This window comes from Vipera ursinii (assembly GCF_947247035.1).
Source record: "Vipera ursinii genome assembly, chromosome: 1".
Classification (NCBI taxonomy): Eukaryota; Metazoa; Chordata; class Lepidosauria; order Squamata; family Viperidae; genus Vipera; species Vipera ursinii.
In genome coordinates, this window is record NC_139512.1 from 212919256 (window position 1) to 212932240 (window position 12985).

The following is a 12985-nucleotide window of genomic DNA, read 5'->3' on the forward strand; positions in this document are numbered from 1 at the left end:
AGTCAATTCTGATAGGAATGAAAGTGTGCAGGTTTCTTTTGCTTTCTCCATAAACTGCTGGAATTCAGGAGGCGGAATTCTGATTGGAATAAAAGTTTCTGAAGCCCTTCCTTAGCTGGAGGAAGCACTGATTGGGTTTTGTTACTACCTGCCTATTGTCGGTATCCCAACATTAGGAGGAATAAAGACATATGGCTCGTTTCCAAATGCTGTGAAAGTGATAGGAGAGAAGAAGTGGTGGCATTTGGAAGAGCTTATGTTTTCATCTGTCAGCCCAGTGTCAAGAATCCTGAGACAGAAAATTCACTGAACTTTATAAACCAAAGATTTGGGGAGTGAGTAAAATACCTAGCAAATGACTAGTGCCTCCTTAACTAAACAGTTAAACATTTTTAACATTATTTTTAGTATTAAGAATAAGCAGAATTAAAATATATAATGATTCTGACTTAATTCAACATAGGCCACCCTAATCTTTCTAGACAAATTTTCTTCTTTCTGGAAAACTTAAACACAGAATGATTTATCCCAATGAAACTTCTTTTGCCAAGCTTCCTGGCTATGGCTCTATCAAGAGCCAGAACTGCAATTCAACAGTAGGTGTTGGATAGACTCTCCAGGTACTTCTGGACAATCTAGGTAATACTATAGTACCTGGATATACATTGGAAATACTTTACAGCATCAAATGCAGGTATTCCAGGACAGCAATGGAACCTGGAATTTCTGTCATGTCAGGATGGTCGTAAGTCAAGACATCCATATGACCAAACCCAATTTTACGAGTATTTCTTCCAGGTGTCATTAAACGAATATAGCAATAGCAATAGTACTTAGACTTATATAGTTCTCCATAGTGCTTTACAGCACTCTGAATGTTTACAGTGCCAGCATATTTCCTCCAACGATCTGGGTCTTCACTTGACTGACCTTGAGCCGATCAGGATCAAACTCCTGGCTGTGGACAGAGTTAGCTTGCAATACTGCATTCTAACCACTGTGCCACCATGACTCTATCTATGTATTACTATGGATGATTTTTGCCAGAAACTGGCTGAAAAGGTGTGAAACTGGCAGAAAACATTGTAAATATGGTGGTCCTGTGAATGGAGTCTGCTGCCACCAGCTATATGGGGGATGTCAAGCCCAAGCCCAGGGACGATGTAATGCGATCCAATTGAGTTCAGTCCTTTATATGGTTGCACCTAAGGGACAGAATCTTGCTAAACTAAAGCTAGAACTCTCTAACCTGTTAGATATATCCTAAGAGATTCTAGGGCAGTGATGGTGAACCTTTTAGAGACCGAGTGCCCAAACTGCAACCCAAAACCCACTTATGTATCATCGGGTGCTGGGTGGGCATGACCCATTGGGTGGGTGTGGCCCATTGTGTGGGCATGGCTACAGTGGTAACGGCAGACTGGGTGGGACTAAAAAGTTCAATCAATTTCAACTTTGTGAGATCTTTTTTTCCCCCGCGAGTTGAAATTGATTGATTGAACCTTTTTTTTTTTTGCACACGGCGGTGGAGGCCTAAAGTGAAAAGGTTTTATAAAACCCAGCTGAAGGCCTAGGACTGGGGCGTCGGCGTGCATGCCCACAGAGAGGGCTCTGCGTGCCACCTGTGACACACGTGCCATAGGTTCGCCACCACAGTTCCAGGGTGTGGGTATCCCAAACCTTTTTCCCTTCCCCCATCCAGCCTGGGAATGCACAGTCTCTTAATCTGGGCCTCTTTCTGGGAAGGCTCTGAGTTGGCTACATACCCTCCCTCCCCTGCTGCAGGCTAACATCCTAACACAGGTGAGCTGGTTGCCAAGTACCTGAAATGCGGCCATGTGACCATGAAATGTGTGTCTGTAGCAGCTATCAAAATTCTGGAACTAGATCATTAAGTAGCTTTTGGGGGGAGGAGGTCCACTGTGAATTCAAACAGTTACTAAGTAATCAGTCACAAGTTGAGGACTAACTGTTCAATAATTCCTGTACAACAACAAACTGCAGAACTTCCAATTTTGCCTGCTTGAATGACTTGCCCTCTGCAATACTGGAAGGAAGACATAACAGTCGCATTTTACAGAGCAAATTTGATTTTGTGATCTAAAAGAACCTGAGGCTCTAAGATCACGTATTCCTTCAATGTCTTTTCTATAGGAAACAGTGTCCTACTTTCAGAATTCTGGTTCCTTATAGAGGGTCTACCTGTTCTCAAAATGTTGTTTTTTTGCTTTATATTGTTGGACTGGAACCTTCATGTCTCCAAAAGAAAATTTCTTGCGCCTGCCGTGGCTTTAGGCAGTAAAGTATTTCTCATATTAGCATTGTATAACTATACAACATTTGCATGCTTTTATGCTGTTTTTCTTTTCCAATATGTGTTTGGTGTGCTCAAATATGTGTCCACAATGATTTTTGTGTGCATTCATATACTACTTTAGCAGTTTAACCATATAGCATGTTAATAGCAGTTTAATCATTTAACATTATGGTTCACAAAATTGTTTTGCACTTTGGTGAATTAGTTTTAAATATCTAACGTTTAAAATTTGAAGTATTCCCGTCTGCTGCCAGGAACGACTTCCCATCGCCCAGTGCGGCCACACAGAGAGGGCCTCCTCAGGGTGCCGTCGGCTAGACAATGTCGGCTGTCGACCCCCAGGGGGAGGGCCTTCTCTGTGGGAGCGCTGTGTGGAACCAACTCCCCCTTGAGCTCCGGATGGCCCCGGATCTCTGGTCCTTTCGCCGCGGCCTTAAAACTTTCCTTTTTCATCAGGCTGACCTGGACTGACGACAGGGTTTTTAAAATGTTTTAATTTTTAATTGTTTAGTTTAACTTATTTATTGGGGCTGTTTATTTAATTTCTTTTAACTTTTGTATTGTTGTTTTTATTGTTGTTAGCCGCCCTGAGTCCTTCGGGAGATAGGGTGGCATATAAGTCCCAAAAATAAATAAATAAATAAATAAATTCTCCTATTTGTATTTGTAATTGTTGTAGTTGATCTGTTGTTTTTTTCTGGGTTGAGTCTGAGCTGTTTATCCCCACAACAGCCTCTAAGCCCAAATCAGAATTATACTTGGAGTTGTGAAGCACCTTTTCCACAGCTCTGAGTTGCCACACACTACTTTCTTGGTGCCTAAGTATCAACTGAATTACCTCAGATGCTTTTCCTGACATTTGTCCTCCTATTTCCTTATTTTTCCCCTCTCCAATGTAGGATTACCAGTTGACAAAGGAAATCCATATTTCTGATAAAAAGAACCCCACTTTATGAAAGTAGATCAAACTTGAAGGTTTTTTTTATTTCTTTTGCCAGTGTGCTTATGAACACACTTTCTGTGTTTTGGAAAATCTCTGCTCCTCACCTTTATGTAATTTCTTCCACCGTGTTCTCTAGGGACATAATAGCCTACACTTAAAATTTCACAGTGCTCCGTTGCAGAAATAATTTTGCCATCCCAGTATTAGTACTAGGCGTTTCCCCAGGGAGCTAATAGGACACTAAACAAACTGCCTGAAACACACTTGTAACCAAGATCTCTGCCTTCAGAGAAATAATAAAAGAACAGACAGCACTTCACATTTGATCAGGCAGATAATCTTCTTAAATTGTGCTACTCTTTGAATACTACCTGTCTTTCCCTGAAAATAAGACCAGGTCTTTTTTTTTCCCTCCCAAAGAGGCACCAGATCTTATTTTCGGGGGATGTCTTTTATACTCACCTCTGGCACCGACAGCCTCGCCCAGCCCACTTCTTCTGTGGCCGAAGGAGTAGCTTCATTCTGGTCTATATTTCACAGTCAGGACTTTCTGGAAGGCCTCTGCAGCAGAGTACCGAACTATGGATTTAATCCATAGCTCGGTCCTTGGCTGCAGAGGTCTTGCGGAAAAGCCTGTGACTGAGAAATGTAGGCTTGGCCGCAGAAAACGCTTCAGAAGAAGTGGGCCAGTGAGGAGAGGCCTGGCTGCAAGGTGATTGGGTGTGGGGTGCGTGGACCAGCTCCACACCTACAACCCCGCCCTAACTTGATTTTTAGGTGTCTTGTTGTTGTTAGCTGCGAAGTCGTGTCCGACCCATCGCAACCCTATGGACAACATTCCTCCAGGCCTTCCTGTCCTCTACCATCTTCTGGAGTCCATTTAAGCTCTAAAATCTTAAGGTATCTCAGGATGTGTGTGTGCCTTAGGTGTGTGCCTCGCCCCAAAACTAGAGCTTATTTTTGGGGTAAGGATTATATTAGGCCCACCTCCAAAAATCAAGCTAGAGCTTATTTTTCCTGGTAGGCTTTACTTTCGGGGAAACACGGAACATAACTAAATCTAAAAGTTCTTAAGACAGTGTTTACTTGAATATTTATATCTCAGTGCTACATATATGGGCTACCGGTGTGCACCTCACTTTCTCTGATGTGTCTGAAAGAAAAAAAGCTGGCCTCTCGTCCTTTCATCTTCTCCTCCAGAACAATTGAAAGGCATAATTGAAAAGTATAATTATGATACCTAGTAAGAAGGTAAACCTGATACGCCCCCACAAGTCACTTTGCTGCCCTCTTATCTCCGTTTTTTGGCAGTATTCGAGATATCCTATCCTGTCTCCTATTTCCACTAACTTTCCTCACAAAATTCTTCATTCTTGATTGTTGGTCAAGTCACAAATTCCTACTTCCCAATCATCTTTTTAAAAGGTGTTTTCTGAAGCTAAGCAGCTGAGAAACATGGCTTCGCCCACAATCACATCACCAGATTAACAGGCGAGCTGTAGCTGGGAGCTGAAGTCCTCACATCTTAAATTTGCAGAGGCTGGGAAACACCCTCTTAGGTCAAATGCTCAGCAAACAAACGTGTACTTTCTCAGCCAGAATGCAATATAACTTCACACAATCAGCCAAACAACCTTTTCTGAAACCAGCAGTACAATTTACCAGCTCCCTTACAATTTATCATGACTCCCTTATTCCAGCTTATGAACCTTCAACAGCCTGAGTGAAATTGAGTTATTACCTGAGAACCCTGGTAAAGGATTCCCCAAAATTTTGAGTAATTCTGCTCCTCAAATTATGTAGTTGATGGCAGCCTTTGGCTGGTCTTAAAAAAGCCTGATACATGGCAATCATCCTTGTCACATATGGGGACCTTCAATTCCCATGTTGGCTAAGAAGGTAGAAGGGCGTTCAGAAGTCAACACAGGGAGCTGATATGAAGTGTAATAACCGGTGGGGAAGAAGGGGGGGTCTTCCACCTTTTTGAACAAATGGGTTTAACTTTTAAAGTATGGTATGATTATTGTCCTAAAATGATCCCCTTGATACTTGAGGTGAAATACTTTTATCAGGAGGTAAACTACCCCTTCAACCTTCGAGATGTTTTATTTATTCATTTGTAAGATTTATATGACTGCTCACCTTAAGCAATTCTGGGCAGCTCACAATAACAATAAAGCTAATGAAACAATCATAAAACAGTAAAAACAGTAAACAGTTTTCTTAATTTTGTTTTATTGTGTTTTTAATTGGACTATTTATGGGATAATTTGATTTAATACCTTTTAATGTCTGTATTTTGTGTTTTTATCGTTGTTAGCCGCCCTGAGTCCTTTGGGAGATAGGGCGGCATACAAATCCCATACATACATACATACATACATACATACATCAAATTAATTGTCTCCTTGGAATGCCCAACAGCAGGATCTGTTGCCCTTCCATAGTACCTTTCTCTACCAACTTGTCCTGGTATCTTGGTAAAGCTACCGAGGTCATAACAGCCTTCCACATGGCTAAAAAATGGGCTCTGTTGAACTGCTGGAGGGAGGAGCAGCCACAGAAAAGCTTTCTGTCAACCTCAGCTTATTTTTGACGTAATTCTTCTGGGCAGGTACGCATTTCCAAACAAATCACTGCACTGATCTCTCTCTCTTTTAATTTTATTTTGTAAGAAGGTCTCCAAGCTACTGAATGTGAAGTATAGCCACGTTTTTTGGAAATAAGATAATGGTTGAGCAAGTGTGGCACGAAGCAACGCTTTCCTGGCTCCTGACAAACCCACAAGGTTATAAGCAACTGCTGTTGCCTACTATGCGAGGAAGTATTTGGCACAACACACTCTTTTCATGTGAGTAGGCGGTTCTTGAGAGAGAAAACAGAAGTGTTATAGGATATAAAAACAGGAAAAAATGTTGCATTGCCAGTGCAGCGGTAGGCTCTAAAAAGATGTCCCTATCCTTTTTAACGAGTATGAGGCATATTCAATCATTCCATAAAGAAAACAATGCTGTGGTAATGTTGTGATACTTCGAACTCCGTTACAACCAAAAATTAAAGCATGCGTTGTCACACTGACTTCAGTAGGAAAATTAAGCATATGCTTAATCTTTGACAGCATCTGAAATTGCTTCACTTGGGTTATATCTGACATAAGTTTCGGTCTGTTTTGTTAAGATGTCCTTTCTTCTTTCCCCTTTTTTATTCTTTACAAGGCTAGAGATAAATTTCATTATAAAACTAAAATGCAGCACCAAGATGAAAAATCCAGAAATACCTACAATGGAAGAAGGGTAGATCATGAAGATGGCAGAACTCGTAGAAATAGCTAAATTGGCTTGCTTGATTAGGAAAGTAGTTGGACTAAGTACTTTCATAAAAAGACTGGAAACCTTTTATGGACTTTTTGCTGAAAATTGATAAATATGAACTGGTGAATTATGAATTTACTGATTAAAAACAGCTATACATAGGAAGAAAGGAGACTGGATTATGCAATTTATGAGGGTGGAAACAGTATTAACTATGTTTGTAGCTGCTGCAAAGAAGATGGGAAGTGGCTTCTTTAAATATTTTTTTTCTTTTGTTTCTTGTTTCTTTCTGGATCTATCCCGTTGTTCACTTTTTCTTCTATCTTTCTTCCCTTTTTAAAAATATCTTTTCCACTTTTCTATATTTCATGATTTTCTGTACCTCTTAACTTTTAAAAATATTTTTCTTTAATAAATATCACATAAAAATAGTGAAAATGTGCTCATTTGAAAAGATGTTTTTTCCCTTTGCTTTCCATAATCAGCGTACTGTTAGAGAGCCATGTTAGTCTATGATAGACAAAAATCAGAAGTAATCTGATAGTGTTTTTTTTTAAAAAAAATACAACACTGGGCAGCTTACTACAGAGTGAATTATGAAACATCAATTTAAATTATGTCAATATATCCAGAGAACAGCCTCAGTGCAATCCATTAAGACTAAATAACAGTGAAAGAAAACCAGTCTGTAAGATATTTGTTTTTAGTTGTCCATCAAAAACTAGTGCAGAAGAGACTCTACAGAGACACAAAAGGAAGCTGGTATAACTTATAGATTCAAAATTACCAATTCTTTGCCTAAGGATACCTTGAGAAAAGTATTTCATTTTCCTTTTATGAAATACTTGCACCCACTAACCATTTAACTTCTCTATTATAAAACTTGGGGAAATGGCTTTCTGAATCTTTTTACATTTCTTTTCCACAAATGCTACAAGTTTAGACTTCTAGTTCTCCTGAGAGTCAAGGAAATGTAGCTAGAAGCTGAAAAAAAAAATTGACAATCAAATCTAGTTTCTTTGCAGTTTTCAGAGATATTGAAAAGGTAGAATCTTATTTTGTAAGTATGCTTGTAATTTAGACAATCAAAAAGAGAATTTCATTTCGTTTTGGCCAAGCTGGCTGATGTTGTGACAGAGGCCTTCATTGCAAACCTCTGCTCCAATCTCAGTCTTGCACTGAACATGTCTCCATGTTTTGTAGCATGCTGGGGAAAAACTGCTCCTATGCTTTCATCATCCATTATATGTTCTCTCGTACAATGAAGTATAATCAAATTGATTTTATTATAGGTAGTCTTCTGAAGGGGCAGCTGTAACATAAACAACAGTCTTGGGGCTGCATAAAGACAAACACATTTGTTAAAAGCTTTCATGGATTAGAGCCCAACTGATCAGCTTGCATTACAATCAGTTTAGTCTTTAGGGAGCCTCCATCTCTATTTCCATCTCTATTCAACAGACAAGCCCTCTGGAATTTGTTACCATACAGAATACCAGATTTAGTTTGATAAAGAACGCTTGCATCCAAAAAATAGATTTGCTCATAAAAATAAGCTTCATTATAAATGTGTAGGTTTATCATCCATAAGTTGTAGGAAAACTGAATCAGAATCAAATGCAGCTCGACAAAAGCATAATATCAAAATAGTTAGTGGAAGTTATTAAGCATGACATCCACAGCCAGGAAAAAAAAACAGTGCCCTTTCATAAGACCTTGCCTTTTCAATAAAGCAGTGTGGTTAGAGTAAGGCACCAGCTTAAATAATATAAAATAGTTATATTTTATAATATTAGACCATACAAAATGACAAAGCAGAATGCTGTTGTGATTCAGGGTCAGCCTGTGGGTTCGGCAGTTGGGTCGGACGACTCAGAGGAGGAGGGGGGTGTTGAAGACCTTGCTGAGGGGGTTGAAGATCTTGCTGATGAGAGCCCTCAGCCAGGCCCCTCCCACTTGGTCACCACGGAGACCCAGCTGTGTGAGCCTGACAGTGTGGATGAAGATGACCCACAGCTGGCCCTGTTCAAGGACGCCCGACGCAGGAGGCAGTCAATTAGGAGTAAACAGAGGAAGGCAATGGGGCTTCTCGGAAGGAGGCAGAGAGAAGCCACGCCCTGAACTCTATATAAGGGGAATGTCTGGGAGGGCTGGTTTGCTGAAGGCAACCGCTTGGATGGTTCATGTTTCTTAAAGCTCCTGTTTCTTGGTTCGTGTCTTGTTTGTTTTTGTAGCTATAAATTTGGCAGGCGTAATTCCAGCCTCTTGCCGTTTGTAAAGGGGTTGTCCCTGCCTTTTCTGCAGGGCCGGTAGCAGGCTGGTACAGAACAAATGCAGCCAAACTGACCTCTCTCAAAGTTTTAAATGTTAAGAATGTGATTTTCAATATATGCAATAGCAGACTAGTTTTATGCTGGTCCATGACTGTAGTACAGAGTTGATCAGACCAGTTTCAGAAAATTGCCAGCGATGACAGTAAATCTCAAAGATTTTGCAATTGTATATAGTGTGTATTTCACTACTGTGCTACAAAGTGAATCCATGAAGCACAATGTGCTTTTCCTATTCCTTCTCTTGCTGTTATTAGTGATCCAGTATAGTTAGTCTGCCCTGTTCTTGCATATTTGTAGAGGGAGAGCTATGAAAAAGCCGGCTATCATTTGTTAGCATCTAGTAAACCATACTTGCACAGTAAACTTACTTGCAACAAATGCATTAGTCTTGGCGACAAACAATAAACTGAACCTGGAAGTCTTTATCATGGTCAGCTTTTCATATCCAACTTTCATTTTAAAAACTTCAGGCAATCCAGGAACAATGTCAGCACTCATGTTCCATGGCACTGCAATAATTACAGTTGAAACACTGCTCAATCATGTAGCGTAAACCTAGGACCTGTATCTAGATACCCTGACTGATATCTAGTATATCAATCTAGGTGTCACTTCCCCAAGTTCAGTATTAACCAGTCAAAATTAGAAATCAAATTACGTCAACTCGGGGGAAAATGTGACATACCCCTCATGAATGGATTTGAAACTGTGCTGTATACAGTACACTATATTTGAAATATTTTTTATGGAAAATATTGGGCTCCTGCTCTCTTTCAGATTCCAGTTATAGCGAGTTGTGGGCATTGCTGTGGTTTACAGAGCCTTAGTGCCCATTTAAACTCAGCTGATATTAATCTGCCCAAGATTATCCTCTATTTCAGACATGTCAAACACAAGGCCCGGGGGCCGGATCCGGCCCGCGAAGTGGTTTCATGTGGCCCGCAAAGCCATCCTGGAAACAGTGAGGGAACAGCCCCCACTGCCTTGGCCCTGGCCCAGAGACCCTCCTTCTGCCAGAGACCCTCAGATCTGTCCCACTCCTGCCCAGGCCCCCATAGGCACCCTTGATGCGAACGATGTAGAGCTGGCCACACCCACCCAGTAGGCCATAGGCACTCTAGCCATGCCCACCCAGTAGGCCACGCCCACCCTGGCCATGCCCACCCAGCCCCCTGAGGGCAACTGCAATGCTGATGCGGCCCTCAGTGAAATTGAGTTTGACACCCCTGCTCTATTTGGATTGAAGTTTGCTTCTGGGTTAACCTGCTTCTCAACTCTTCAAGTTTTCAATATCTTTGCCTATCTGGCTATATTAGAGTTGTCTATGGAATCCATGTTAACCTTGAAGACACTGTTAATGAAGTAATTTTCATTGCTGGAGTGGTGGTCCTCAGCCACTAGAAATCCCCAGTCAACCAAGAGAAGTAAATCAAGAATTGGTAGAATAAACAGCCTCCAAATTGTCACATAAATGCTGGGACAGAGATCTGGAAAATAACGAATCTATTCTGAGTGCATCTGTGGAGGTTTACAGAGATCAGTTCAATCTTCTGTTATTTTGTATGCAGTTTCAATTAACATTGCTTTTATTTTTTTTATTTGTGTGTGTGTGTGTGTGTGTGTGTGTGTGTGTGTGTGTGTGTGTATTTAACAGCACATCTGATGAGATAAATAGGAAAGGAGTAAAAGGAGTGAAGAAAGACATACGGATAATAAAACATTTAAGTAAATGTTAACCAGCAAGGGATACTAAGTTTATTTTGCCTGTAGAAATAAATTTTAGGTTGTGATCCTTCACTGTATCTTTCTCAAGTCTTCAGTTTTCATCTTGTACTCTCATTATCTCCTCTCCTTTAAAACAGTTTATGCTAGTTTATGAAAAGTTTTCCATATAAAAATAATTTACCCCAAGGGAAAAATCAATGTATTTAACCTGAATTAAACAATTCTAATATTATTTTGAAAATTGTTTACTCCCTACTTAGTTATTTCTTTGTTGTTTTTAATATATTTAATGTACTTATCCTAATCCTATATTTTAGCCTTTAATAATATTGTTTTACCAGACTGTAAGCTGCCCAGAGTGACAGCAAGATGGATAGTGAATAAATTTAAAAAATAAATAAATTTAATAAATAAAAGTAAAGAGTACAGTCTGTTCATCAACACATATATTAATGACAAAGGGTTTTGTTGATAATTAGAGCACATATGTTGCTTAGAATCAATTACCACTGAAGCAGCATATAAGCCCAAAAAATATGCACGCTCTGCACACACATTTACAAAATGTTTTCCAGCAAAACAAAATGAGACAGAAGGCAGGAAAGAATATAAAAAATTGTGCTGTCATTCCATTGTTTATTAACAATTCTTTGACGTGCTTTTATGTTGAGTAGAAGGAAGTGGTCTAGCATGTGTTGGGTGATCTCCCCACTTTCTAAAGGGTCTAAGTACTCTTGAATGGGACATTCTCTATGTATTTATTGTAAAATGAAGGAGGAGGAGGAGGAGGAGGAGGAGGAGGAGGAGGAGGAGGAGGAGGAGGAGGAGGAGGAGGAGGAGGAGGAGGCAGCCAATAGCAGAGAGGGCATGTTTTGTCACTGATTATGATTTTGCTGCTGTCAAAAAACCACTCTAAGTAGCTTGGCTACAAATGATACAATTAATTAGTCTTGACCCATGTTATCAATGAGGTATGACATGCCACAAACTGTGAGCTCACCTTAACATAAAGCTGCTGAAATTCATCTAAGTTCAGTCTTCCACTAGGACAATCTTTTAGAAATCCTTTGTACCACTGCTTGAGTTCATGTTCATTAAATTCCGTGCTCTTCACCAGATCTTCCATCACTTCAGGAGCCAGTTTGCTATTCTGCTTCCCCATTATGCCTATGAAAAACAAGAGAGATATTATTATAAGTGGCTTGTACTAATGGATGATTACCATTTAATCATTGGAATTATTTTGAAGCCAACCCCCTAAAGCAAGGGTGTCAAACTGCCAGCCCACGGGCTGGATGCATCATAGCAAAACCGCATCCACCCCATTGCTGACAATGGCAAAAAAGTCACGATACATCGCGACACGTCATGTTGCAAGTTTGACATCCCTGCCCTAAGGCTACTTTTGGATATCAATCGCAGGTACTGTATTTTTTTTCTCCACAACTGGTTATTGCAGACAAATGCCTTCCAGAGGTGGAAGACCATCCATCCCATGCTTGACATAATACCATTGTATAAATTTAGTTGAAAGTTCTTGTACAAAATTGTTACAGCTTGTAGCTACTTAATCTTTCACCTGAGGACCTGGAAAATGGCTGATTCAGAGTATAATTTTTTCCCCAACATTGGTAAAATCAATGCGCAGTCTTAACATTAAAAAGTCATGTCAAAAAATATCTTGGTTCACTTGCCTTTCTCAAAACATAGCAACCCTCTATCAAACATTCTTAATAATGAGACAGCTGCTTCTTTTAGCTACTTTTCTTGCAGATGGTCTGGCCAGATTATAACACCTTACCTAAGTTTTTAAGCTACTGCGTAAACCAAGAATCTCTATCCTTATATAGAATCCAATAGCTTTTAAGCTAGCTTTTAAGCCTTCCTTAAAAACCTGAATATAAACAAATAGCTGTAATCCTATGCATTCATTATTCCCTTGTATTTGTTGAATTGGTAAAACAAAACCATTTTTCCCTTCTTCAGTTTGAATGGAGAAAATTGTGCCAGATGAGCAGGCTTGCTCCATACAATCCTCAATCATAATTATACAGCTTTATTCTTCCATCTTCTTCTCAAACACTACTTCTTTTATTATCAAAACTAGATTGCTAATTACAGTCCCTACTACAGTTCTGAGTTTCTATCAAGCTGTGAATCCAGAGACTTCTTGTTGCAGATTTAATTAATGAGAACAAGAAAACTGTAATTCATGGATTATCTAGCCTATCAGTAAATGGATCCCAACACTTTCCAATGTACTGTTCTATATTGTTACAATGAATGGGGTTCATTTCTGTGACACTATACCATACTTGCAGCCACCATAAACACACACACACACACACACACACAC

The 12985-nt window shown here is 39.8% G+C and overlaps 1 protein-coding gene across 2 annotated transcripts in view; it reads right to left on the reverse strand.

Moving 5' to 3' along the window:
- Positions 1–11791, reverse strand: part of VSNL1 (visinin like 1) — a gene marked incomplete at both ends in the record, with an annotated part of 53062 nt that extends 41271 nt beyond the window's left edge. For both annotated transcript variants that reach the window (XM_083358888.1, XM_083358887.1), the window contains one exon: positions 11630–11791. In XM_083358888.1, coding sequence (XP_083215014.1) covers positions 11630–11791 — 162 coding nt within the window. The remainder of the gene's footprint in view (positions 1–11629) is intronic.
- Positions 11792–12985: the final 1194 nt, after the last annotated feature.